We start from the raw sequence: 25450 nt of genomic DNA on the forward strand, positions 1-25450 counted from the left end.
TTAGGCAAGGTTCCCCTTTGGGAAGATTGTCCCAAAATGGTTGTTCCCACCCTCACTGGGTTAGAACTATAAAATGTGATGGATGGGAATCTTGGGAGCTGTAGTGTTCAGTACATTCTGGTATTAGAAATGCCTATGTGTGTATTTAGATGAGATTGTCTCTACGTTCTCCTATGTACTAGCTGGGGAATTCTGGGAATTGAAGTCCACACATCTTAAAGTTTCCATATTTGAGAAACGTGGTTTTTACAACATGCCTGAAGTTTGGAGCTAATTTCTCTCCTGATGAGATGAGAGACTGGCCCCCATTAGAAACTGCGTGATTCTTTAAGTTTATTTTAGAACATCTTTGTTAAAGATTTATACCCTGTATTTGTTCTGGGAAGTTGGGGGGGGGGGTTGGGGGGGGGTTCAGGGGGGGAGGGCAGAGGGGGAGGTAAACATTTATAAAAGTTTTTTTTTCTAAAAATTTTCAATTTAAAAAAAAAGAAACTGCATGATTCTTATTGCAATTATTCTAAGGTGCTGTATGTGATCAATACATAGCCATAAGTCTGGCTTTTGTTAATTAAGCCTCTATTTCTGAGGTGCATTATTTGTTAAATTACCTTCATCTAGCATATCTTAATTTCATGTCAACTTCGAAGACTATGATCTAAATAAATAAAACTAGTACTCTTTGGAAAAAGTCCGCCCTTACATTGCTTCACACATAATTTTAAAAAATCCCTAATAAATGATTAAATCATCTTTTACATCCTGCTCACATTGAAGTTATGTGCAACTGAACACTAGAAGTTTTAAAGAACAAATGTTAACCAAGCATAGCCAAGAAATTACACCCTTTGACAACCATGTACCCAACATTCCTTTTCTCAAGAGCACCAATTTTATACCACTATTTGCTGCTGGAAAGACAGGTTTATCAGGAAAACTGAATGCCCTGGTTTTATTAACACCCTGCCTGCCAAGGTTTACTGAATAAACTCCAACTGACCGGGCTCATGCAGTGTGAACATTATAAATTAACATGATAAGCCACAATGGCTATGTTTCAGAGGACAAGCTGAGCCCGTGATGGCTTATAGCCCAAGCATTTAAATCACTACCGTCATTTCAGCTGGGCAACCTGTAGTCCTCTCAAATGTTTACGAACTGCAATTCCCGGCATTCCTGCCGAGGAGTCGCTCTATCTCTATCGCCATCGGGGCAAAAGGATAGCTTAAGCTCTCTCTCTCTCTCCTCCGGACTCGCGACGCTGACACTGCTTGAGTTCCAGAATTCACGTGTCTTAGGTGTCCTCTGGAAGGAGACGTGCTTTTGCTGAGGAGCGGCTTGCAAGCGTTCAAGTGTTGCATTCCGGGAGCGAAAGCAAAACGACTCCTTCTAATGCAGGGTTTCTCAACCCTTGAAGATGTCTGGACTTCAACTCCCAGAATTCCCCAGCCAGCATTCGCTGGCTGGGGAATTCCGGGAGTTGAAGTCCAGTCATCTTCAAGTTGCCAAACACTGTTCTAAGGCATTGTGCAACGCCTTCCCAGCAAGGCTTCCTTTCGGCTCGCGGTTTCCCTTGCCTGCCATAACTAAAGCTTGGCGCCCTGCCTCTGCTTTCGGCTCTCCCTCCCTCAGCTCTGCAGCAGCGTCGGCGGCAGCTCTCTGCCTACGGCTGCAGCGACGCACAGGCTGTGGAAGGAGGAGGAGGAGGGAACCAAACGGGAGGCTTTCACCGGGCCTGCGCCCCACAGCCAGGACCGTCCTTGAGCCTCAAGCTGCGTTTCTTCCTGCAAAGCCCTTCGGGCGTCAGGCGGAGCTCTGGGGTTGCCCAATCCAGTTCCTCCCTCCGTAGTTTTGCACCTCTTCCCTTCTAGAGTTCTGTCCTTTCCTTCTCTTCCTCTCTCTCGGTCTGGAGCCCTCCCGGCTCCGCTTGTGTGCCAACAACACCCGAGCCGCCTTTGCCCGCTTGCGGGGGTGAGTGAATCAAGGGCGGCCCTATATTTATAGACAAACAGCGGTGGGGGATAATGGGGGCGAGAAGGGAAGGGGGCTGGGTTGCACCCTGGCGCCAGGACAGGTCGCATTGTTCAGATGGAGAGTGACAGGTGTCAGCCCGTGGCGGCCCCAAAGGGAGAGCGCCCTCTCCCAGGGCTCCAGCTGCAGACCCGCCGAGTTGGGGGGTCTTGCCTGCAGCCGCGATCAAGTTGCCTGGAGGAGAAAGTTTGGGCGCCTCTAAGCCTGTCCCCCCCATTCCCCTTCCCCTCCACCATCCTCCTTCAGCTCTTGACAAGTTGTTTTATGTGGATTGAGGCAGGACGAAATGTAAGTGTGGGTCTGTCATTGTGACTTTCAAGGTGACCCGGGGTCTCGAACCCATCTCTTCATTTCTCAGCCTGGAGAAAGAAAAAGGGAAAAAAAGGGGGGGGGGGTGTTAAATGTCAAGAGTATTCTAAACTATCAGCTGGAGAAAGAAAAAGAAAAAAAGGGGGGTGGTGTTAAATATCAAGAGTATTCTAAACTATCAGCTGGAGAAAGAAAAAGAAAAAAATGGGGGGTTGTTAAATATCAAGAGTATTCTAAACTATCAGCTGGAGAAAGAAAAAGAAAAAGAAAAAAAGGGGGGGTGTTAAATATCAAGAGTATTCTAAACTATCAGCCGGAGAAAGAAAAAGAAAAAAGGGGGGGGGTGTTAAATGTCAAGAGTATTCTAAACTATCAGCTGGAGAAAGAAAAAGAAAAAAAAAGGGGGGGGACACAAACAACAACCCAGCTCTCTTGTGTATTTAACCTTTGGTTTTGTGTATCTGGTTCTTCTCCCTGTTTAGGGATCCCTTCCACCTTTCTGGAGTTAGTTTCTGCGGCTGCCTACAAGAGTGGAAAAGTCTAAGCAGTGAAAATGAGCCGTGCTAAGCACACCCGGGTTCTTCTTCTCAACGACATGGAGAAGCTGGACAAAACTCTGTTCCGACTCGAACAAGGTCAGTATCCCAAAAGCAGCTTCCTGCATCTTTTCTCTTGGTTGAGCAACTCTACTGGGGTCCTAGTTGTCTCTTTTTTTTTGCAATAAGGAAATGTAAATGGTTGCCATAGCTCAGTCGGTTTATGTTCTCTGCAAGTGAAGCTTTAGAGAGATCCCAGCGTGGACACCGTAAAGGCCTGCATTTTTATTACTTTCAAGAAACAGAAAGAGGTGCCACCATTTGTTGAGACATAACTGGTGGAACTATTTTAAGAGAGGAGACTTTGGCCAGCTACATAATGCATGGAAGCATGTATGTTGGAAAATAAGACTAGGTGAATTCAATGGGATACATTTCCCTTTTCAAACAATTATCATATAGTAAACTAAGTACTGTTTGCCTTATTGAAGGCAGTAGATATGGTATTGCAAATAAATTCACTGATAGAAAATTTCTGTTCTCTAAAGCTTCACAATAACCGTGGAGTCATTTTGCTGAGCGATTGGGCTTCATTAATAAATCTGTCATACATTTGCAGCTACTTAAGCTAAAGTAAGAATCAATCTAAGAGCTTCCTTCCAAGTAAAATGGTTTTAAGATTAATGGGGCATCTTTTACAGCAAGAAGAACATTCTGTTCCTTGATATATTCGCTACAAATCATTTGGGGAAAATATTTGGATTATACAGTTTTTAGTATAAAGGGTTACTTTCAAGCAGACCTTTCTATAGTAAGAAGAAGCATAATGGATGTCTGGTGGTTCATTAAAGTTCATTACAGATAAAATTTTATTTAAAAATGCAAAGAATAAAATAAAAAAGGCAACTTTGGATGTGATGCTACAGTGAAAAGCCGTAATATCTATTCTTAAATCCTGTTCCTCAATATGGAGCCCTTTTAAATGTTTTCCTAATTCTACTTGAGCCAACTTGGAAGCTCTCCAAAAGAGAGATACTGATTTCACAGTCCAGCCCATGAAGCTAAACTTCACTCACATAGTTGGATTGCTTTAAATGTTATCCTAAGTACACAGGAGCTATTTGCAGGAAAATGGCTCCTGTGCATTGATACTATCTTATCAACTCTGTCACATCTGAAATAAAACATTCATCTTCCTTTTATTTGTGGACAAGAAAGTTGCTAAAATTATATGTCGTTATCACTGTCTGAAAAAAAAAACAAATTCTTAAACTATTTATGCTTTTACTTGCAACATTTTAAATGAGGTTAATGTGTTTACTTTCTATAACTGTTAGAGCAGTGATTCTGAGGTAACTTCTAGTGATGTAAACGTAAAAAATTATAAAACTTAGACCTATTTGTGAATCTTTTCCTGAAATCAGGAAGATCTGAATACGCAAAACGAATGCATTTTATTTCAAAAATTAGGAATCTGCTATTCTGTGATCCTGAATGATTATGACAAAGTTATAATTTTATGTCACATACATAAAAATATTGCTTCCAAAGGATATGTAGCTGGTTTGAATAAGACAGTTTTTAAAAGTCAACACACTTTCTGGGAAATAAGTTATTATGCAATATTATCTTTGTAGTCCAGTCTATGTTTAGCAGATGCGATAAATATAAACCAGTCAAACTTTAGCAAAAGCATAATGATCAAATGTAAGACTAATGAAAATGGACTTCTTTAGGATTAGACTTAACATTACTTTCTTTCTTCCTGATTTGTTGTGGTATTAAAATATTGTAGTTACAAGTTCTTCCCTTTTTGTATCTGTCCAGATTGGGATGTACTATACATTAGGTTGCATTGATTATAAAATATATTTTGATCTTTAAGTTCATTTATTTTAATAGTTGGCTAGTAGGCCTTTTAAAATGTCACCAACAAGAGTTTTCTGGGTTGGGAAAAATGAGGAAGGGTATCTAACTGGCTAATGGAGGGTGATGAAAAATAGGTCCTCTTATTCATAGCCTGCCTCTTACTGTCACTTTTCCTGGGATGGCAGGCAAGGGGAAGGAGAGGTATTGTTTGTATAGAGAATGGTAGAAGCCCCTCTTGCTACATAAGAATGGGATGGATCATGCCTCCTTGGCTGGTGGGGTGGGGGGACAATGGAAGGAAATCCGAGTGACCACAAGTGTTTATTTGGAGCAGGTGCTGAGTTCTGTTTCAAATTATAGAATCCCTGGCAATTTGCAAAGCATTGTGGGGACACAAATGCCTTAGATAGAGATCCAAGACAAGGCTTTTTTCTAATAAACGTCTGTCTTGCTTTCTTTAGGTTATGAGCTGCAATTCCGCCTGGGTCCTACTTTGCAAGGCAAGCATGTTACAGTGTCTACAAACTACCCAGCTCCTGGAGAATTGTTTGATCGCCACAAGTTCAGATGCTTAACGTGGCACAACCCAACAGGAAAAGAAGATGATTCTGACAAATATTGTAAATTAGAACTCCAGATTTCTGGATCATACCAATATTACTTCACTCATGAGTAAGCAAAATGTAAAAGCTTGTGGAAGTATCATAAGCAGTTGTCTTCTCTGTGGGGACACGGAAACTAAACTTGTCTTGATATGCTTTTTGGGTATCTGTGGAACAGGCCATATACCAAAGGAATCTTCCTGTGTCAGAGAATCTTCAGCTTTGTCAGGTTCACCTAAGGAGATAAATGAAGAGAGCTCTCCATAAGACCCAGTCTATACTTCGAACTGATTTACACAGTTCCCCACTCTTAGAAATTGACATTTTCATTCCAGTGAGATTACCACATGTATTTGCTTTGGCATACAGGCATTGCTTCACATATTAGGAACATGTATACTCAATTTTGTTCATTAGAGTGAATCATAGTATGTGAGAATGTCCTTGAGAGAGGGAAGAACCAAGAGCAGCAGCAGAGTAGGCAATGGTCAGACAACTGATAGCTTACCCTGCAGAAACAATAAGGGCATGGCATATGTTTCAAATGAGTCTATCCCAGATTTCTGGGACTGTAAAAGACAGGTGTTCATTCAGATTCAAAAAATTCTGTTACTGTAACCTTAAAATAAATGTAGTGTTAATGCTGCACTCATAGTTGGTGCTTCTTATCTAGACTACCCCTAATGGCCAACATATAATCCAGTGTTGCCTGCCATAAATAAGGGGGGGGATGTAATAGCAATCCATCATTTGTCTACTTGAAAACAATTCACATTGAGTCAATGGGGCTTCCTCCCAGATACACCACTATATGTTTGTGATTCTAGAAGTACATAAAGTAGGTGAGAGGTTTCAAAGTGCTAAGCCCAAACCACAAATAATAGAAATTAAAGTTAAAGATCCTTATGGTCTTGGAAAAGCCAAAGATAAATCTGCTTGTGGCCTTAAAGTAAATCCCTATGCTTTTTTTTTTTTTTTTTTTTTGCAAAAAAATGGTCCTATTGCTAATCTGTGTTTCTCATAGTTCAGTATCGCCTTCAGCTTTATACCAGTGCAATTCTGCATATCAGAGAGTAAAGTCTAAACCCAGGGTTTCAGAGACTTTCAAAAGTTTTTCAGGTGTAGCTTTCAGTGGGAAAAATATCAATTAATTTAAAAATATGTAATAGTCTTGTTCTAGCCTCTTCTATTATTTGAGAACTTTGGCTCCTAACACACTACTCAGAAGTGTGGTCGGCAACCCTTAAAATATTACATTCATAGCGGTTTCTTCTCGAATGCCAAGGCATAAGATTACAGTCTTACACCTTTCTTTTCAAGGGAACTTTTCTAGAGTGAAAGGATTGAAAATCCTTTATAAAGGGCCATAACATAACCAGTATTTTACATTTGCTGAGACCGCATGATTGAAGTGAAAATATTCTTGAATCTAGGTTGCTTTGGGTCTGACTTTATTTTTACATCATTCCAAGTGATTAAGTACATTTTCTTGAATCATTTATTTTGTGATCTGTAAGCTAGAAAATTTTAAAAAACTGAATTGCATTTTCAAATAACAAGGCTAAACGAATTCTGAGTATTATTGATCTTAGTGAGTGAAGATAATGTCTATTTTCTTTGTATTGCTATAAAATCAATACGTGTATCTTTTATTCCAGGAATCAGAAAGGTGGTGGAGGTTATCTAGTTGTCGATCCTATTTTACATGTTGGTGCTGACAATCATGTCTTGCCCTTGGATTGTGTTACACTCCAGACATTCCTAGCCAAGTGTCTGGGACCATTTGATGGATGGGAAGATCGTCTTAAAGTTGCAAAAGAAGCTGGTAATAACCTTATTTACCCCAGGCCAAATTTTGACTTGAGATATAAGGCATATACTACTTTAGAGAGTCATTTGTGTGGTTCTACCTTTTGGGCTGTGTATTTATCATCTTTATTCTAGTAATACACTGTAGAGAATGAGGAAGATAACTTTGATGGAGGTAGAGAAAGATCTGTTATCAAAGGATCAGGGGAAAAATATACCTTAAATCCCAAACAAGCAGAAAGTACCGTATGTGGAAGCTGCTCAGATAAACGTTTTAATAATTCACATAAGAATGGGAGGAGATACAGCACAATCAGACTTGCAAGATTCTATGTTTACAGTAACTCTGAATAAAACTACTGCTAATCTTTCTGTGGAAATCACAGTTTTGGTCTCCCTAAATGGGCTGACATACACTAAAAATTCCAAGCAATCTTTGATCTTAGAATGGGGTATACTCAGGCCTACCTGGTTTAACCACTTTTTTTTGGCATTATAGCTTCAGATCATAAATGCTACCTACTGTATATACTCAAGTATAAGCCTAGTTTTTCAGCCCACTTTTTGAGCTGAAAAAAGCCGCCTCGGCTTATACTCGAGTCAGTGAAAAATTTGCCCGAAATGGAGGAGAAAAAGGGGCGGGGCCATGCCGCTGGGTGACGCTCGTGAATGGCCCAGCGCCCCTGAGTTTCCCCTCCCTCTGTGTCAGTTTGCCGCGCAGCGTGCACCGCACCATCCCCCCTCCTCACGTTCTAATGTAATGCAAGGCTGTCTTACGATTCCCCTTCCTCCCCCTCCTGCCGCTCTGCAACGATGTCCCACCTCCTCCTTGTTATGGCAAGCAGCCACATAGCGATGTCCCACCTCCTCTGGTACAGTGATCCAATGATAGGAATCACTGTGCCGTGTGTCATAGGAGGCGGGACATCATCATCACAGCGGGACATCAGCATCATGAGGTGAGTGAAGTATTTCATTGAATACACCGGTATTGTGTGATAATAATTTGTTATGCAGAGCAAATTTTTACAATGGCTACTGTATATTTAATGGGCACAGGCAGGCTGTATATGTTATTCAATGGGCAATGGCATTATTGGTATCTATTTTTATTTTTGAAATTTATCGGTAGCTGCTGCATTTCCCACCCTAGGCTTATACTCGAGTCAATAACTTTTCCAGTTTTTGTGGTGAAATTAGGTGCCTCGGCTTATATTCGGGTCGGCCTATACTCGAGTATATACGGTAGTTTGTAATGTCTGTCCTCTTATCCACTTGAAAGCGGAAAGCATCTGTTTATACATTTTGTTATTATTATTTTACAGGTTATAACATGATTCATCTAACCCCAGTGCAGAAACTTGGTCTGTCTCGATCATGTTACTCATTGGCTGATCAGCTGGAAGTTAATCCTGACTTTTCATCTTCCAGCAAAAAATGTTCTTGGAATGAAATGGGGAAACTAGTCGAAAAAATGAAAAATGAATGGAATATGCTTTGCGTTACAGATGTAGTCTACAATCACACTGGTATGCTTATTTTCATTATATTTATTATCCTTGTTGCTTGCTGATGTGCAAAGGGGCTGTAATCATTTTCATGTGTCCGAGTCCTGTTTCTTTTGGTACTGATTGAACTTCCTTGTTTGAAGAACCAGGGCACTGTTAAATCAAAACTTACGTAATTTTACATTCATTTAAATTTTCTCTTTTAAAGTAGCCCCAGGTTGATATTGAATGAAAACTATCCAAACAATATTTGACCTTAGACATTTGAAAATAGTTTTAACTTGTAGTTAAATCATGATTAGATGCTTTACAGATGGTTATTTCTAAACAAATGGTTATTGCAACCATTTATTTAGAAACTGCTTGATGATATGATGACACGAAAAAAGTGACTTACAACCAGTCTTTGCACTTATGACCATCCCAGCATTCCCACAATCATGTGATCAAAGTTTGGGTGCTTGGCAACTGGCGTGAGTTTATGCTGCTTGCAATGTCCTAGGTTTATGTGTTCGCCATCTGTGACCTTCCCAGTCAGCTTCAGGCAAGCAAAGTCAGTGAGGAAAGTCAGATTTGCTTAACAATTATATAATTCACTTAACTACCCTCACAAAAAAAGGATGTAAAATCGGACAGAACTCACTTAACAACTGTCTTCCCTAAGCAGTGGAAATTCTCGTCTCAATTGTGATCATAAGTTGAAGACCACTCCAGAGGTGGCATTCAGCAGGTCTCATCAGTTCTGGAGAACCGGTAGCGGAAATTTTGAGTAGTTCAGAGAACCGGTAAATACCACCTCTGACTGGCCTCATCTATTGTCTGACTCCTGAGTCTCAGCTGATCAGGAGGGAATAGAGATTTTACAGTATCCTTCCCCTGGAGTGGGGAGAGAATGGAGATTTTACACAGTATCCTTCCCCTGCCACGCCCACCAAGCCATGTCATGCCCACCAAGCCACACCCACAGAACCGGTAGCAAAAAAGTTTGAATCCCACCACTGGGTTGTTGGCAAAAGTAGTGGATGGGACCACCCAGGCGTACTGTGCCTTCTAAGGCTGAGCCAGATATTCACTGCCTCACCAAAATAATTTGGAGATTATTTGAGTAAATACCACCTCTGACTGGCCCCACCCCCATCTATTCTCTGCCTCCCGAGTCTTAGCTGATCGGGAGGGAATGGGGATTTTGCAATAGCCTTCCTCTGGAGTGAGGAGGGAATGGAGATTTTACAGTATCCTTCCCCTGCCACGCCCACCAAGCCACGCCCACCAAGCCACGCCCATAGTACCGGTAGTAAAAAATTTGAATCCCACTACTGAACCACTCGTAGTTAATTTAAAATCTATAGAACAGTTCTTTATTTCAAAAAGCCAATTTTATTTTCCAAAAACTCACTTTTGTCTTTATTTTTTACCATGCAAATAGTACGACTTAAATGTACACAGCCTTTCACATTCATGTAAAAAAACATTGAAGATTGAACAGCCTTTTTAAAATAAATGTACACATACGTTTGATTTTAGAAATTTTATTAGAAATTGGTTGTTACAGAGTTTTTCTTGGTTTTGCTCTTGAATTTTCCTTGGTGAAGCAAAGTTACAAGCATAAAAATATTTTTTTTTAATCCTTATGAACTTCTTTCGGATTTGCTCCTTATTCAGCTTTGTCCTTTACTTTTGTTTTTTTTTTAAAGAAAATATAGTCACCTTGGTAAGGTGCCTAAAACTTTCCAGCAAGGTGTGCTATTAGTTGTTCATTTCTTGTTTCTCTAAGCTTCAAACAGTGAATGGGTGACTCAGCATCCCGAGTGCGGATACAACCTTATAAATTCCCCTCACTTGAAACCAGCCTGGCTTTTGGACCGAGCACTTTGGCATTTCACCTGCAAAATGGCTGCGGGCAAATACAGTGACAAAGGACTGCCGCCACTTATTGAAAATGACCAACATTTGAATGTAAGAAAATACAAACATTATTGATAGTGCATGTCATCCGTGAAGGAAAGCAATGATTATGCTTACTTTATGGGTGTGTTACTTACTTTACTTTACTTTATAGCCCAGTTCTGGAATTTTAAATTTTGCTTCCAGCCTTGTGTCAGCATCACTCCATTACATAATTAGGAAAGAAAGACTAAGAGACTCCATGGGAAGGAAATCCAAAGTACTTTTACTAATTATAAATGGTAAGCAAGCAGTTGCGAAGCAAAGTCTACTTAATTAGGCGCGAAAGCGATTGATATATAGAATAGCCCATTCCCCACCCCTTAGGATCATAGCTCCAGGCCAATCATAAGTCCTTCAAGTGTCAGGTGTGAGATAACTTCAAAAGGCATCATGAAGATGGAATGTCGAGGCCGTTACTGTACGCGGGAAGATCTCACGCATGCGCCATCCGAGCATCTCGAACATCCTAGAAAACTCCTCCAGCACATCAATTAACCCCTCCCAAATACCAGCCCTCCCTCCCTGTTTCATGGCAGCTGAAGCAACAGCAAGGCAGAAGCTGACACTTGTCTCATTTTTCATCTTTGGAGTTGTTTCTTCCAGGATATTTTTAATGTATTGTTTCTGTGTTGGTTTCTGTCATACTTTTAAATAGTTCTCCTGTGCTTTTAAAATTACACTTCAGCATGTTTTCTGAAAACAAGTATTTTGTTTCATTACAATCTGCTTGCCATGAATTATTTATTGATACTCTGTAGATGGCAAAAAAAAAGGCATCATACATAGCCATGATGGCAATGTGTGCCAGAGGTGACATGCAGAGCCCTTGCACTGTCACCAGCTGTTCTTTTGGGTTCTGTTGTGCGCATACACGCCAGCCAGCTGGTCCAGGGTGCATGCGCATTGCAGGCATCTGCTCTTCCAGGTTCCAGTGCGCGCATGCGTGCTGGCCAGTTGGCCAGCGTGAACCCTTTGAACCCAGAAGAGAGCAGCCTGTACACATGCGCGCCAAACCGGCTGGCCGGCAAGCTTGCACATGACAGAACCCGGAACAGCAGATGGCCACTGTGCGCAAGCACATCGGCCAGCTACTCTCTTCTGGGTTTTGGTGTTCCAGCGCTCCGGCATGCGCTCTCCAATTTCAGCCCTCAGTGCCAAAATGGTTAGCCATCACTGATATTTAGTAACATATCCACTATAGTTCTGTTGACATTAATTTGCTTTTAAAATAATAAAAAAATACTTTTTAGTTCTTTTTTTTTGTTTTGAAAGGTTTACAGAGTCATATCATAAAGGAATGATATTTCATTTTCGAAACAAATACATTTATAGTGAATAGTGTTTGAAATGCTAATTTCTGTTTATTTGCTGACTTGACATGGTTCTTATTTTTCCAGTGTATCCGTAAAATCTTTTGGGACGATATTTTTCCCAAGATAAAATTATGGGAATTCTTCCAAGTTGATGTTAACAAAGCAGTGCAGCAATTTAAAACACTTTTAACTAAAGGTAAACAAAATAACTCAGATTCTTTATAGTGTAAACATCAAAGAAACAATGGTTGGTATGAAAAAATACTTTTGCAGTCAAGGGAAATGCTTGATCATTTTTCTGGGTACATGGAGAAAAATAAAATTATCTTGATTTCAAAAATCATTTACCCCACATCAACGATTATTAATGTAGTTAACAATCAAAATGTTAACAGAAATATTTGAAAACCCATGAAACTTTCATCCTGAAACTATTTATTGGAAAAGTGTAAAATCCATACAATTTTTGTTTGGTTAATCCTATGATGAATCACAAGAACACTAAAGTTGCTATATGATGAATGGACAATCCCCCACCTGTGGTTTAAGTTTTTCAATTCATGTTGGGTTTGGAGGAATCCTGAACTTAGGAGGAAAGCTTTATCAGTGTTGTCAATCTTTATTCATCATTAATCAGCACAAAGCAAATAGTGAAGCAAATATAGTTACAACTTATAAATTAGACAGGTTGAATTAAAATAAATAATTCTATGTGAATTTTAACTTAAAAGAATATTAAGAATTTTAACTTAAAAGAATTTTAACTTAAAAGAATATTAGGAATATAAAATATTAAGACAAGTGAGTCAGAATAAGATAAAAATGAAATTTTAAGGACTCAGTAAAATATTTTTTAAAAGATTTAAGAACTGTAGACTTACAAGTTAGCTCTAAGAAACCCAGCTTTTTCTATGATTCAAAAGTGTCCATTATTACCCAGTGCTTTGAGCTATGCAAAAATTGTAAGTGGCCCCAAATGTTATGTTTCTACATCTCAATCAAGAAAGACATAGGGCAAAATACAGTACAAGTGTATCCTTAACATTGTGGTCAGATTTGGAAATGTTTTCTTAAGAACTTAAAAGAAGATGGATGTTGTGTGGACATTTTTTACTCCATTTCTGTTAAACTCAAGGTTCAAGAGACAACTCAGTTTAAATAGACACCAGAATACTTCTATGTTCATCTGGTACAGGAGTACCCATCTTTTGGCTTGATTGACAGACTTTGCTATACTCCAAAGGCAGATGAACTTGTGGATTATTTTGTTTGTTTGTTTGTTTGTTTCTTTATTTGATTTATATGCCACCCTGCTCCCAAAGGACTCAGGGCGGCGAACAACATAAAAAAACACATATTACAAAAGTTAAAAAGGAAATTAAATAAAGTATCCAAAAACAAACCCAATTAATATTAACAATAATTTTTTTTAAATTAGATTAAAATTAACAATTAAATTAATCATTTATTTTATTCTGTTCAGGCCAGGCTGGCTTGCTGAAAAAGCCAACTTTTTAGGGCGCGTCGGAAGGACCGGAGGTCGGGGATTATGCGAAGCTTTGGGGCAGCTCATTCCAGAGGGAAGGCGCTCCCACAGAGAAGGCTCCTCCCCTGGGGGTCGCTAGCTGACACTGGCCGACGGCACCCTGAGGAGGCCAGCTCTGTGGGATCGCACTGGATGGTGGACGGCTACTAGTGGCAGTAGGTGGTCTCGCAGGTACCCTGGGCCTAAGCCATGGAGCACTTTAAAGGTCATAATTAGTACCTTGAATCGCACCCGGAAAACAACCGGCAACCAATGCAGCCCGCCTAAAAGGGGTGTAACATGGGAGCACCTAGGTACCCCCATGACAACCCGCGGCCGCATTCTGGACCAGCTGAAGCCTCCGGGTGCTCTTCAAGGGCAGCCCCATGTAGAGAGCGTTGCAGTAGTCCAGGCGAGAAAGGACGGAGGCATAAGTGACTGTGCACGGAGCATCCTGATCCAGGAAGGGGCGCAACTGATGCGCCCCTTTTGGATGTTTTAAAAGATTAAATAGGCATTTAGAAGGCACATGTCACACATTTTATGCCTCAACCCCTCTATCCTTGGGGGGGGGGATTAAATCACATTTTTGTCTTGTCAATTGTGGGAGGGATTGTTGGTAGCAATCCCATTTGAGTCCCAATTGGTACACCCTGAGCTAGCAAATATTCTGAAAAAGTGTCCAATTGTGCACATTTTTACGGACTTAGAAACTAATCTTTCTGTCTGATTATTGTAATTCTAAGAGAATGTCAGGGACCATGCACCTGTGCAACAGTACTTAAAACTTCTGGGTTGTATCTATGTCCTATTGCATTTGAGCTTTCAGAAAACTAAGAATTGCTGCCATAAATAAAAAATACATGTCTTGAAACTGATTACACATTCCCTGCAACAGGTAGCTCAAAGGTTAAAACCGATCCCAACCAACATCTTGCAATCATTCAAGATCCTGAATTTAGAAGACTTGGCTGCACTGTAGATATGAATGTAGCACTGAATACATTCATACCACACAGGTATATATTTTCTAAAGACAAAATTAAAGTTGTCATTTGATGATCAAATCATTGTCAATATATCAGATGAGGAGGAACCTCAGAAATGTACCATTTCTATTATAATTTGCTTGCTACAGTTCATGGCCAGAGATGAAATCAGTTGCTTTCCTCTTAAAACTTCAGTTTCTATGAAGAAGCTTTTTACTGCTGTTCAGTATTCACAGGTCTATCAGCCTGTCCCGTGACCCGTCAAAACCGCGGTCCACAAAAGCGCGCTCGACGAAAGCGCGCATTTGACGTCATCACAGCACGACGAAAAAAATTAAAAATTGAAATAAAAATAAAATTAAAGCAAGCCGATTCACATAAAGGTAAGGGTTAGGTTTAGGGTTAGGTTAAGGGTTAGGGTTAGGTTTAGAGCGTTAGGGTTACGTTTAGCGTTAGGTTAAGGGTTAGCGTTAGGTTTAGCGTTAGGTTAAGGGTTAGGTTTAGGGTTAGGTTTAGGGTTAGGTTTAGGGTTAGGTTTGGGGGGGTTAGGGTAAGGTTTTCGCTTTATTTTTACATTTATCGATCACAGCGCGATGTTTTCGTCGCGCTGTGATGACGTCACGTACGCGCTTTCGTCGAGCGCAATTTTGTCATCCGCGGTTTTGTGGTGGAACCGGCCTGTCCTTGGTCTATCTATATTTAATGGAAAAATAGGGTTTTTTTAAAAAAAAAATACAATATATTGCAAACACCTTTAAGACTATAGTTTACATTAAGAAGCATGCTTAATATAAAAGTTAAAATGTGTGTCAAGTCAGAATATATCAGTTTCCTTCCTGATTATACATACATTAAACTCACATTTTTACTTGTTCTAAAAGTAGTCGCTTTCGTTTGTGTGTGTGTGTGTTTTGTTTTTTTTAGCAATGGACCAGCTGCAATAGAAGAGTGTTGCAACTGGCTCCGGAAAAGAATTGAAGAGCTAAATGATGAAAAGTTCCGACAAACAAATTACCATCAGGAGCAGGTTGTAACAATCATGGTTCATGTGACCAACGTAGCTTGTATCATCTTTATTCCATACTTGTGCTGAACACTTAAATCCTGACTGTATTAACCTTTCAATGGCTTCCAGGCTATCAACTGTGTTTTGGCAACAGTGAGCTACGAACGACTGGCTGATCATGGTCCTAAACTTGGTGCTATTACCAGAAAATATCCATTGGTTACAGGGTATTGTACCTTCTCTATTTTAAATAACATGTACAGTATTTTTAAATGCATCTTTTCCTGTATGAGGTTATGTAAGAATTGTTTGTGCTCCATTAAAAGGAAAGCTTGATAATGTAATTATGGTACAAACATAAAAAAGATTGGGGTTCTTTTTACTCGTGGCACGACAAAACCGCGCTCGACTAAGCCGCGCCCAATTAAACCGCGTCACTGACGTCATCAACAGGGCGACAACAGCGAGCGGGGAGAAAGAAGGGCGCTTTAAATAGCGCTTTGAAAGCAAGCCGATTCAACTTAAGGTAAGGGTTAGCTTTAGGGTTAGCTTTAGGGTTAGCTTTAGGGTTAGGTTAAGGGTTAGGGTTAGGTTTAGGGTTAGGTTAAGGGTTAGGGTTAGGGTTAGGTTAAGGGTTAGGATTAGGTTTAGGGTTAGGTTTAGGGTTAGGTTAAGGGTTAGGTTTAGGGTTAGGATTAGGATTAGGTTTAGGGGGGTTAGGTTTAGGTTTAGGGGTTAATTTTAGGTTTAGCATTTACAGCGTGCTTCTGTCTCCGCGCTGTTGTCGCCCTGTTGATGACGTCAGCTATGCGGTTTCGTCGAGCGCGCTTTAGTCGAACGCGGTTTTGTGGTGGAACCCTTTTTACTTAGGGTATATATATAAATCAGTGATGGGTTCCGGATCCCGGTGCAACCGGTATGGTGCAGTGGGGCCAGGCATCCACCACATGAACACGCGCAGAACACGCAGCACACACAGACCACATGCATGCATCCTTACCGCCTGCGATGGTTCGTGACACCTCCACGACACTCCAGCTGCTCGACAGAGCGTCGCACAGACGCCATACACTCCGTGCGCGGAAGCACCGAAGAGCTCAAATACCGATAAGGAGGGTGGGTGGGCCCTCCGGAGCGCCATACCGGAACGGTACCCTGTGCTCCCGGCAGGCACCGGTATGCCCGTACCAGGGTGTACCAGTCGTAACCTACCACTGATATGAATTGTAAAGAAGTATGCAATTCATTTATTAATTTAACCCATCTATAAAATTGCTTAATCGCCATAGCAATTCTAGGTTACACGTACCAATGTAATGAATACAGATTTAAAAGGAAATAAAATCAAGCAATTATACAACATGTTACAAGTAGTCCTTGAGTTATGTCCACAATTGAGCCCAAAATTTCTGTTGCTAAGCAAGTCAGTTGTTAATTGAGCTGTGCCCCATTTTACGACTTTCTTGCTACAGTGTGTTAAGTGAATCACTGCAGTGGTTAAGTTGGGACCACAGCTGTTAAGTGAATCTGGCGTCGACTTTGCTTATCAGAAGGATGCAAAAGATGATCACATGACCCTAGGACACTGCAGCCAGTTGCCAAGCATCTGAATTTTGATCACATGGCCATGGGGATGCAGTAATGGTTATAAGTGTGAAAAATGGTCATAAGTCACATTTTTTCAGTGCTATTGTAACTTTGAACAGTCTCTAAATGAATGGTTGCAAGTTGAAGACTACTGTACAAATCCATATCATAAGCCCATCACAAGCATTCTACTCCAGAGTCTTGTATAAAACATACAGATTTCATACAATCTGTTCCAGTGGGTAGGGGCAGCCAAAGAGAAGATCTATTCCTCCTTAACCAGTAATTAAGCCCATATTTCTCTAATTAACCATACTTTCTTCTAAGCAAGGATTATCAGATTTAAAGCAAGCCATAATCTTAATTTAGCTTTAAACCTTGGTTTTATATTCTAGTTCATTTTCAAAAAACAGTATTTCTGTAATTCTTGCAATATTGTGAATGTAATTATTCCTCTTGAAGAAATTTATCAGCCATTTATCAGTATCCACTTCATTATTGCTTTTGCAGGTACTTTACCTACCCATTTAAAGACCTAACCCTGGAGGAGGAGGAAGTTATGATGCACCAGCCTGACAAAGCAAGTTATTTTATGGCCTTCAATGGTTGGGTGATGGGAGATGATCCTCTGAAAAATTTTGCTGAACCAGGTTTGTGTGTGACCTTTCTTTGTGAATTGAACAACTTGAAGTACTTGAATAAAGCATAGTTTTTCAAATAGCCTTCATCCGTGGTTTAGTTTAAATGGTTTAATATGCTAAGGATTGATGAATTTCAGTTCTACACGTTCCTTACTGTACATTTGGGTTGGTATTTCAGAGACTTTTTGGTGACAATGCTTTGCAGGTAAATTAATAGAAATAGAAATACCGTATATATCAGGGGGGTCAAACTCAAGGCCCATGGGCCAGATCCAGCCCGCGAGGTGCTTAGATCTGGCCCATGGGGCCGACCTGGAAACAGTGGTCTGGCCCATCTTGCCTCTGCCAGCAAAAACAGAGCTCAAGAGCGCCACTCATGGCTTTCCCGAGTTGCATTTTCACTGGCAGAGGGTCTGTCGTATACGGAAACAGAGCTCGGGACCCCGTTTTTGCTGGCAGAGTGCTTGGGCTATCATTGCCCCCCCCCTCCGACAGTGATATTGAGCTGGCCATGCCCACTCTGGCCACGCCCATCCCATCCCCCCAAGGTCAAACACATCCCTGATGCAGCCCTCAGTTAAAACAAGTTTGATACCCCTGGTATGTATTGTATATCATGATGTAAAAATGTAAGAAACTCCACAGGGAATAGCATGTTGCCAGATTTTCATAAATAAAATACACATATTAACTTTGGATGTTCTAATTACATATTTAGTGCTATTGCAAAATCCAAAAGAGTCATTTAAAAATATCTTTATTTTGGATATGGAAATATAGAGTTGAAAGGTAGAAAAAAGGCTGTGTAAGCATTTGCTTACTACAGAAAATCCACTACAGAAAAGTTAGTCTCAGCATAGCAAAAGAGTACACTTACAAATAATTCTTGAGTTGAGTTGGTCTTTTCTCGAAAATATTTCTATTAATATTTCTAATAGCAGTAAAAGGCGTTATATATTTAATTTTGAAATAGATTTATAGGGCAGCTGCAAATCCACCTAACATCGAAGAAAATGAATTATAATCAAAATGCATCAAAGCTCAAATGATTTTAGGTTAAAATAAGCATGGGAAACATTTAGGAATGATATCATTTTAACCAAGTTGAATGGTGAATTCTTAATAAAATGAATTAAGGATTTCATTTGTGGACAAGGAAAATGAGAAGTAAAATGCATGCAATATCTTGTCTTTAGGTTATCTTTCTTACTAAAAAGATGTTCCTCTAAAAATAAAACGTCCAGATCTAATATAAGATGATTTTTCAAATCATCATAACTAGTTTCTAACAAATGTAAGAAAATTTTAATTTTGGGATAGCAGTTGAATTTTAATGAAGTAATATTTCATCCTGGGGCATCAATTTGATGTTGGGACATAAAAAACCATGAGTGCATAAATAGCAATAGCAATAGCAGTTAGACTTATATACCGCTTCATAGGGCTTTCAGCCCTCTCTAAGCGGTTTACAGAGTCAGCATAATGCCCCCAATAACAATCCGGGTCCTCATTTTACCCACCTCGGAAGGATGGAAGGCTCAGTCAACCCTGAGCCGGTGAGATTTGAACAGCCGAACTGCAGTCAGCTGAAGTAGCCTGCAGTGCTGCATTTAACCACTGCGCCACTTCGGCTCTTTTTGAGGCCTAAGTGAGTAGGGTTATTTTGTGTATATCAATTTTTCAAGCATAATTTACCAAAAAATATGAGATTTTAGGATGGTACTTCAGAGACTTTTTGATGACAATGCATTACATTTAATTCTATATCTTTTGTAATTTATGTATTAGTTGAATTGATTTTGAAAGACTACTTGTCTCCCATTTTTTCTGCCTGCCCAGTACCGATGTCTATAATTAAAAGGGCTAATTTTTCCTATATTGGATTTACAAAAGTTTGTTTAAATTTTTAAGAATTTTGTGAGCAGAACAAGCGAAAAAATTAAGTTCTAAGATGTTATTTGAAGGGACTGTTAATTTTTATTATTGCAATTGTAATTTTTGGTAAATTAAAAGTAAATTCAAATAATAACCTAAAATGAGTAAGAATATTGAAACCACAATTGCTATATTGTACCTTAAATTAGATTTTCATTTATATAGGTTCAAATGTCTACCTTAGAAGAGAGCTTATTTGCTGGGGTGATAGCGTCAAGCTGCGATATGGGAATAAACCAGAAGACTGCCCATATCTATGGGCTCACATGAAAAAATATACTGAAATTACTGCCAAATATTTCCATGGAGTGCGTCTTGACAATTGCCACTCTACTCCTCTTCATGTGGCTGAGGTATAGAAAAATGCATTTATACATAGTTATTGATGATATTAGGAAAATATAGTCATAATGGATGGAGATGATAACTTTGACATCTGTTTTAGTAATCGTGTAAGGCAAGCTATGGTTATTAGATTTGTATTGCAGACAGTAGTTTAATCTGACACATCGTTGTGATCCTACAATAAAATGCCACTTCGGCTATGTTGGTATCATTGTAAAAAACATCCTCTCATTTTTGGGTAAAAGAATCTGAATCTAGTGTAATATTAGGCCAGGAGAAAAATAACCTGTTTGGATATACTTAAAATCTTGGATTTAAGCTTAGCTTAAAAAGTAATCCTGATAAAATGCTATTGAAAGCAGTTTACTTGTAAGATAAGTAAAACTAATCTGACTTCAGCAGCTTCACTTTCTCATGTGCAAACTGTACCATAGATGGAATTGCTTCTTTTTTGCCCATACAATCTTCTTCACATGATTTGCTTTTAATCATGATTTAATGTTTCCCCCCCCCCCCCCCCATGAAGCAAAGTTAGAACAGTGGAAGATAGCCTCAACTGTCCTCAACTTCATTAGCCTTCAGCCAAAGCCGGCATGGTGTGTAGCAATACATTGAAACATCTGAAGAACTCTGCTTTCAGTATTAGAGTAGGGAAACCCAGGTACTGTTTTCACTGAATAGCAATCGCACTTTGACTTGTATACCATTTCATTGTGCTTTACAGCCTTCTCTAAGCAGTTTACAGAGTCAGCATATTGCCCCCAACAAACTGGGTCCTCATTTTACTGAGCTCAGAAGGATGGAAGGCTGAGTCAACCTTGAGCCGGTGAGGATCAAACTCTTAACAGTGGGCAGAGCTAGCCTGCAATACTGCATTCTAACCTCTGTGCCACCACAGCTTAGAACAGGGATGTCAAACTCCCGGACCGTGGGCCGAATGTGTCATGCACTGGCCGCGACCACACTTGATTTAGTGAAGGGGAGAAAAGCCCCGATGTGTCACATGATGTTGATGTGACAACGAGAGTTTGACACCCCTGACTTAATAGATGATGTTGGTTTATCACTCTCAGTTTATCGAGTTATTGTCGGAATAAATAGGGATGCTGCTCCTGAGATATTTTTTTTTAATGAAGAAGTAGGGTTCAATTGCAAGTTATTTAATGAAAATATTCATTTCAATACTAACTAGGATTAAGGTTAAGCAGAATTTGACCTTGGCATGCAAATTATGGTTCTAAAAGGCCTGGTTAACTTTAAACATAGCTAGAATACTATATTGTACCATACAGGTAGTCCTCCTTAATGACATTAAATGGTCCTAGAGTTTCTGTTGCTAAGCAATGAAAAAAACAACATTGCATGATTGCCTCACTTAGCAATGGCAGATCCGGAAGTGCCTGGTTACCATCAATAAGCGAATCACTGCAGGTCATTAAGCAAGGACCTCATGTGATCACTCCTTTCAGCTTTCCCATTGAGGGAAGCTGGCAGGGAACATCGCCAATTGTAATCACGTGACTGAGGGACACTGGAATAGTCGAAACTTCAAAGATGGGTCATCAGTACTATTTGTACAGTGCTGTCACAAGTTTTAACAAGCACTGGATCAGTGTTGTTAAGTGAGGACTATCTGCACTGCACTGTTTGAATCCAAAAATTAAGAAGAGAATGATGGTTCCACCACAAAACCACGGTAGACTAAAGCGACGAAAGCGTGTACGTGACATCATCACAGCGCGACGAAAACAGCACGCTGAGCGGTAAATTTAAAATTAACTCTAAACCTAACCCCCCCAAACCTAACCCTAAGCCTAACCCTAAACCTAACCCTTAACCTAACGCTAACCCTTAACCTAACCCTAAACCTAACCCTAACGCTTAACGTAACCCTAAACCTAACCCTAACCCTTAACCTAACCCTAACCCTAATCCTAAACCTAACCCTTACCCTTATGTGAATCGGCTTGCTTTAATTTTATTTTAATTTTAATTTAATTTATTTTTAATTTTATTTGTTGCGCTGCTGATGACGTCAGGTACGCGCTTTAATCGGGCGCACTTTAGTGGACCGCGGTTTTGTCGTGCCACGCAGAATGATATCTCTATCATTCTTCCTGTTTTAATTTAAGTTTTTTTATGTATTATTATGGAAACCATAGTCATTAGAGAATAATAGAATGGAAGTCCTATATTTGTCAGAAAAGGTCATGCTATAAGAAGGCACTTTTTAAAAAATGTGTTGCAATCTATAGGAAATGCTGGCAGCAGCCAGGTCGGTCAGACCTAATCTTTATGTGATAGCTGAACTCTTCACTGGCAGCGAGGTCATTGACAATGTCTTTGTCAACCGCCTAGGAATTACCAGTCTGATTAGAGGTACCCTTAAAAAAAATAAAATGCTTGAAAGGTTTGTTGTAGGGCTGCTGTGTTTATAAGGAAGTCAAAATCTCTACGCGGAACTAATTTTGTCTTTTCATTTGTATTTATTCTTGTACCCTTGGCCAATTTCAAACACCTTCCCCTCTCTCTCCCCTTTTGGTTTCCCTCTTCCATCTCATTCTTCATTCTTTGTCTTGGGCTCATTTTCTTGAATCTTCATCACTGAACCTTTTTTTGGTTCTTTAAACGTTTGGCTTCCTAATTTGGTTTTGCCGCATGGCGTTTTTCCCTGATCTCCAAATCCATGCCTAGCTTTGCATTCTTTTTTTTCCTGCTGTTCTGCATTTCCCTATCTGTGGCTTTCTTGGCTATGCTTCTTGCAGTATATGATGGACACAGCTAGAAAATTACGGCCCAACTTGTATATAGTGGCTGAACTGTTCACTGGAAGTGAAGAGCTGGACAATATCTTTGTGAATAAATTGGGCATTAGTTCTTTAATAAGAGGTAGGCTTGCTTTAAATTGCTGTTTTATTTAGTCTTTTACTATGCATGATTTCCTATGAGTGAATAACATGAACAGCATAAATTTTCGTTTGCATTCCTCTTTTATAAACATGTGATAGTATTGTTTCATCATAATTATAGGTGAAAATTAAAAGGTTGAAGTAGCGATGACCACTTTTCATAGCTCAACAAAATAATGAATAATGAAACTTTGTATAAATGTTGTATTACATCTCATATGAACAACAGATATTATATATCTTGGTTGGTGCAGATGTGACGTGCTTTATCTCCCTAAACATGGCTAAAAGATAAGCATTAAGGTAGTTGGTCAGGTCAGATACTTGTCTACATTCACAGATTGTAAGGCATTACTTTAACATGGTTTATAAAACATGTTATAGTAGTTAGGATATATTGGAACTATGCCACATTCACTATTAACAAAGGCTTGAAAAAGGCAAAGCCTGCTTAAGTATGTATGTACTGTATGTATTCATTTCATTCATTCTTTCTTTCATTCATTCATTCATCTGTTTTTTATCCTGCCTTTATTATTTTTATAAATAACTCAAGAGATATAGAATTAACCACATTTAAACTTTGTGTTGACATTTCTAAATCCTTGATAGGATAGGAAATGGGAGGGATGTGACACATTATCAATTATTTGATTAAGATGACCAAGAGACTGTCTACATTGCTTTTGAGGTATATTAAACTACATGATAGTTGGGTTTGATAAATACAATCATGTTAGACTACAAGGCTTACTCAAATGTCTCTTTTATCATTCCAATACCCATAGATTCTAACTTCAAGGTAGTATTTGTATTTGTATTTGGTTTATTTGTATGCCGCCCTTCTCCAGGAGGGACTCAGGGCGGTGAACAACTCAGGGGGGAAAGGGAACATAAACAACAGTACACATAATTAAAATACACAGCCATACCAGTCGAGAGGGGAGGGGAACTCATCAACCCCAGGCCTGCCGGCACAGCCAGGTTTTAACGGCTTTTCGGAAGGCCTGGAGAGAGGTGAGGGTCCGAATCTCTGCGGGGAGTTCATTCCAAAGGGCCGGAGCTGCTACAGAGAAGGCCCTCCCCCGGGTAGTAGCCAGATGGCATTGGCTGGTGGACGGAACCCGGAGGAGGCCGACCCTGTGAGATCTGACAGGTCTTTGGGAGGTAATTGGCAGCAGGCGGTCTCTCAAGTACCCAGTGTGCATGGAGTCTTCAATCACTACCAGAGTGAAAATTCCATCAAAAAGATACATTATTGTTCTTTAAATCCTTTAGCCAGGAAAATAATAAGCATAGCATGTACTGACTTGAATAGGTGTTGGATTGTGCATGTTTTGGGACTCAAGGAAAGGAAAGCTTCCATATGACTTGTGGAATACATGTTTCATGTTGTTGGCTGTGTTTACAAATTGGTATTTATGGCCAGAGTGAATATTAACATGACTTAATAAGTTCTGAAAATTTCCTGTTCTGATGAATGAATCTTAACAACCAAAGCTCATTGAAAGGTGGTTGGTTTTGTTGTTATGCAGAAGCAATGAGTGCCTACAATAGCCACGAGGAGGGCAGGTTAGTCTACCGCTTTGGTGGAGAACCTGTTGGATCTTTCGTCCAGCCACGTTTGAGGCCTTTAACACCTGCTATCGCACATGCACTCTTCATGGACATAACGCATGATAATGAATGCCCAATTCAGGTAAGCATTGGCAGTGTAAAGCTTTCTATTTTTTTTTTTTTTCAAATCAAACACAACACATAAAATCTTCCTTTTTTACATACTGTAGAAAGTGTATCAGTTGGTTTCAAAAGACTTTTGTGCATCTCTTCCACAGTCATCAAGCATAATTCATATTAACTGAAGTATTTTAACTCAGATATTTATACATATTACCATCATTATACCTCCATTTAACTACAATTGTTTAATTGTTATCCCTCCTTCCTTCCCTCCTTCCTTCCTTCCCTCCTTTCTTTTCTCCTTCTCTCCTTCGTTTCCCCCTTCCTTTCCTCCTTCCTTCCCCCCTTCCTTCTCTCCTACATTCCCTCCTTCCTTCCCTCCTTCCTTCCTTCCCTCCTTTCTTTTCTCCTTCTCTCCTTCGTTTCCCCCTTCCTTTCCTCCTTCCTTCCCCCCTTCCTTCTCTCCTACATTCCCTCCTTCCTTCCCTCCTTTCTTCTCTCCTTCTCTCCTTCCTTCCCTCCTTCCTTCCCTCCTTTCTTCTCTCCTTCCTTCCCTCCTTCCTTCCCTCCTTGCTTCCCTCCCTCCTTTCCTCCCTCCTTCCTACCCCCCTTTCTTCTCTTTCTTTGTAGTTGTTCAAGGTGTAACTTTAAAGATCTCATAAATAATATGCATCAAGTAGTATAATCCATGTTTTGACTCCGTAATAAATACATAATCCCATTTTAATATGAATTGTCTTTTAATTTTATACTAAAAATTATGATTTAATGTGAATGCAAATTAAACTAAAAAAAAACCACACACAAATACAAATACACACAAATAGTCCTGAGGTTATCAAGACTCGTTCAACAATCTTTCAAAGTTAGAATAGCTTTGAATAGAATAGAATAGAATAGAATAGAATAGAA

At 39.7% G+C, this 25450-nt stretch overlaps 1 protein-coding gene across 2 annotated transcripts in view; it reads left to right on the forward strand.

Annotated features, from left to right (window-relative positions):
• The first annotated feature begins 1716 nt into the window (after window positions 1-1716).
• AGL (amylo-alpha-1,6-glucosidase and 4-alpha-glucanotransferase) overlaps window positions 1717-25450 on the forward strand; it is a 63448-nt gene continuing 39714 nt past the window's right edge. Inside the window, exons 1-14 of one of the 2 annotated variants that reach the window (XM_087719302.1) lie at window positions 1717-1968; window positions 2820-2972; window positions 5204-5414; window positions 7003-7169; window positions 8479-8682; window positions 10436-10617; window positions 12006-12117; window positions 14345-14465; window positions 15360-15462; window positions 15571-15668; window positions 17539-17678; window positions 19770-19957; window positions 22205-22328; window positions 24394-24557. In XM_087719302.1, coding sequence (XP_087575428.1) covers window positions 2891-2972; window positions 5204-5414; window positions 7003-7169; window positions 8479-8682; window positions 10436-10617; window positions 12006-12117; window positions 14345-14465; window positions 15360-15462; window positions 15571-15668; window positions 17539-17678; window positions 19770-19957; window positions 22205-22328; window positions 24394-24557 — 1896 coding nt within the window. In that variant the 5' untranslated portion in view covers window positions 1717-1968; window positions 2820-2890. Of the gene's footprint in view, window positions 1969-2819; window positions 2973-5203; window positions 5415-7002; window positions 7170-8478; window positions 8683-10435; window positions 10618-12005; window positions 12118-14344; window positions 14466-15359; window positions 15463-15570; window positions 15669-17538; window positions 17679-19769; window positions 19958-22204; window positions 22329-22714; window positions 22839-24393; window positions 24558-25450 lie in introns of both variants that reach the window. The other variant, XM_087719301.1, reaches the window with a different exon arrangement.

Source organism: Thamnophis sirtalis, unplaced genomic scaffold, assembly GCF_051295495.1.
Source record: "Thamnophis sirtalis isolate CommonGarterSnake01/CBP01778 unplaced genomic scaffold, rThaSir2_p1.2 scaffold_7, whole genome shotgun sequence".
Taxonomy (NCBI): Eukaryota; Metazoa; Chordata; class Lepidosauria; order Squamata; family Natricidae; genus Thamnophis; species Thamnophis sirtalis.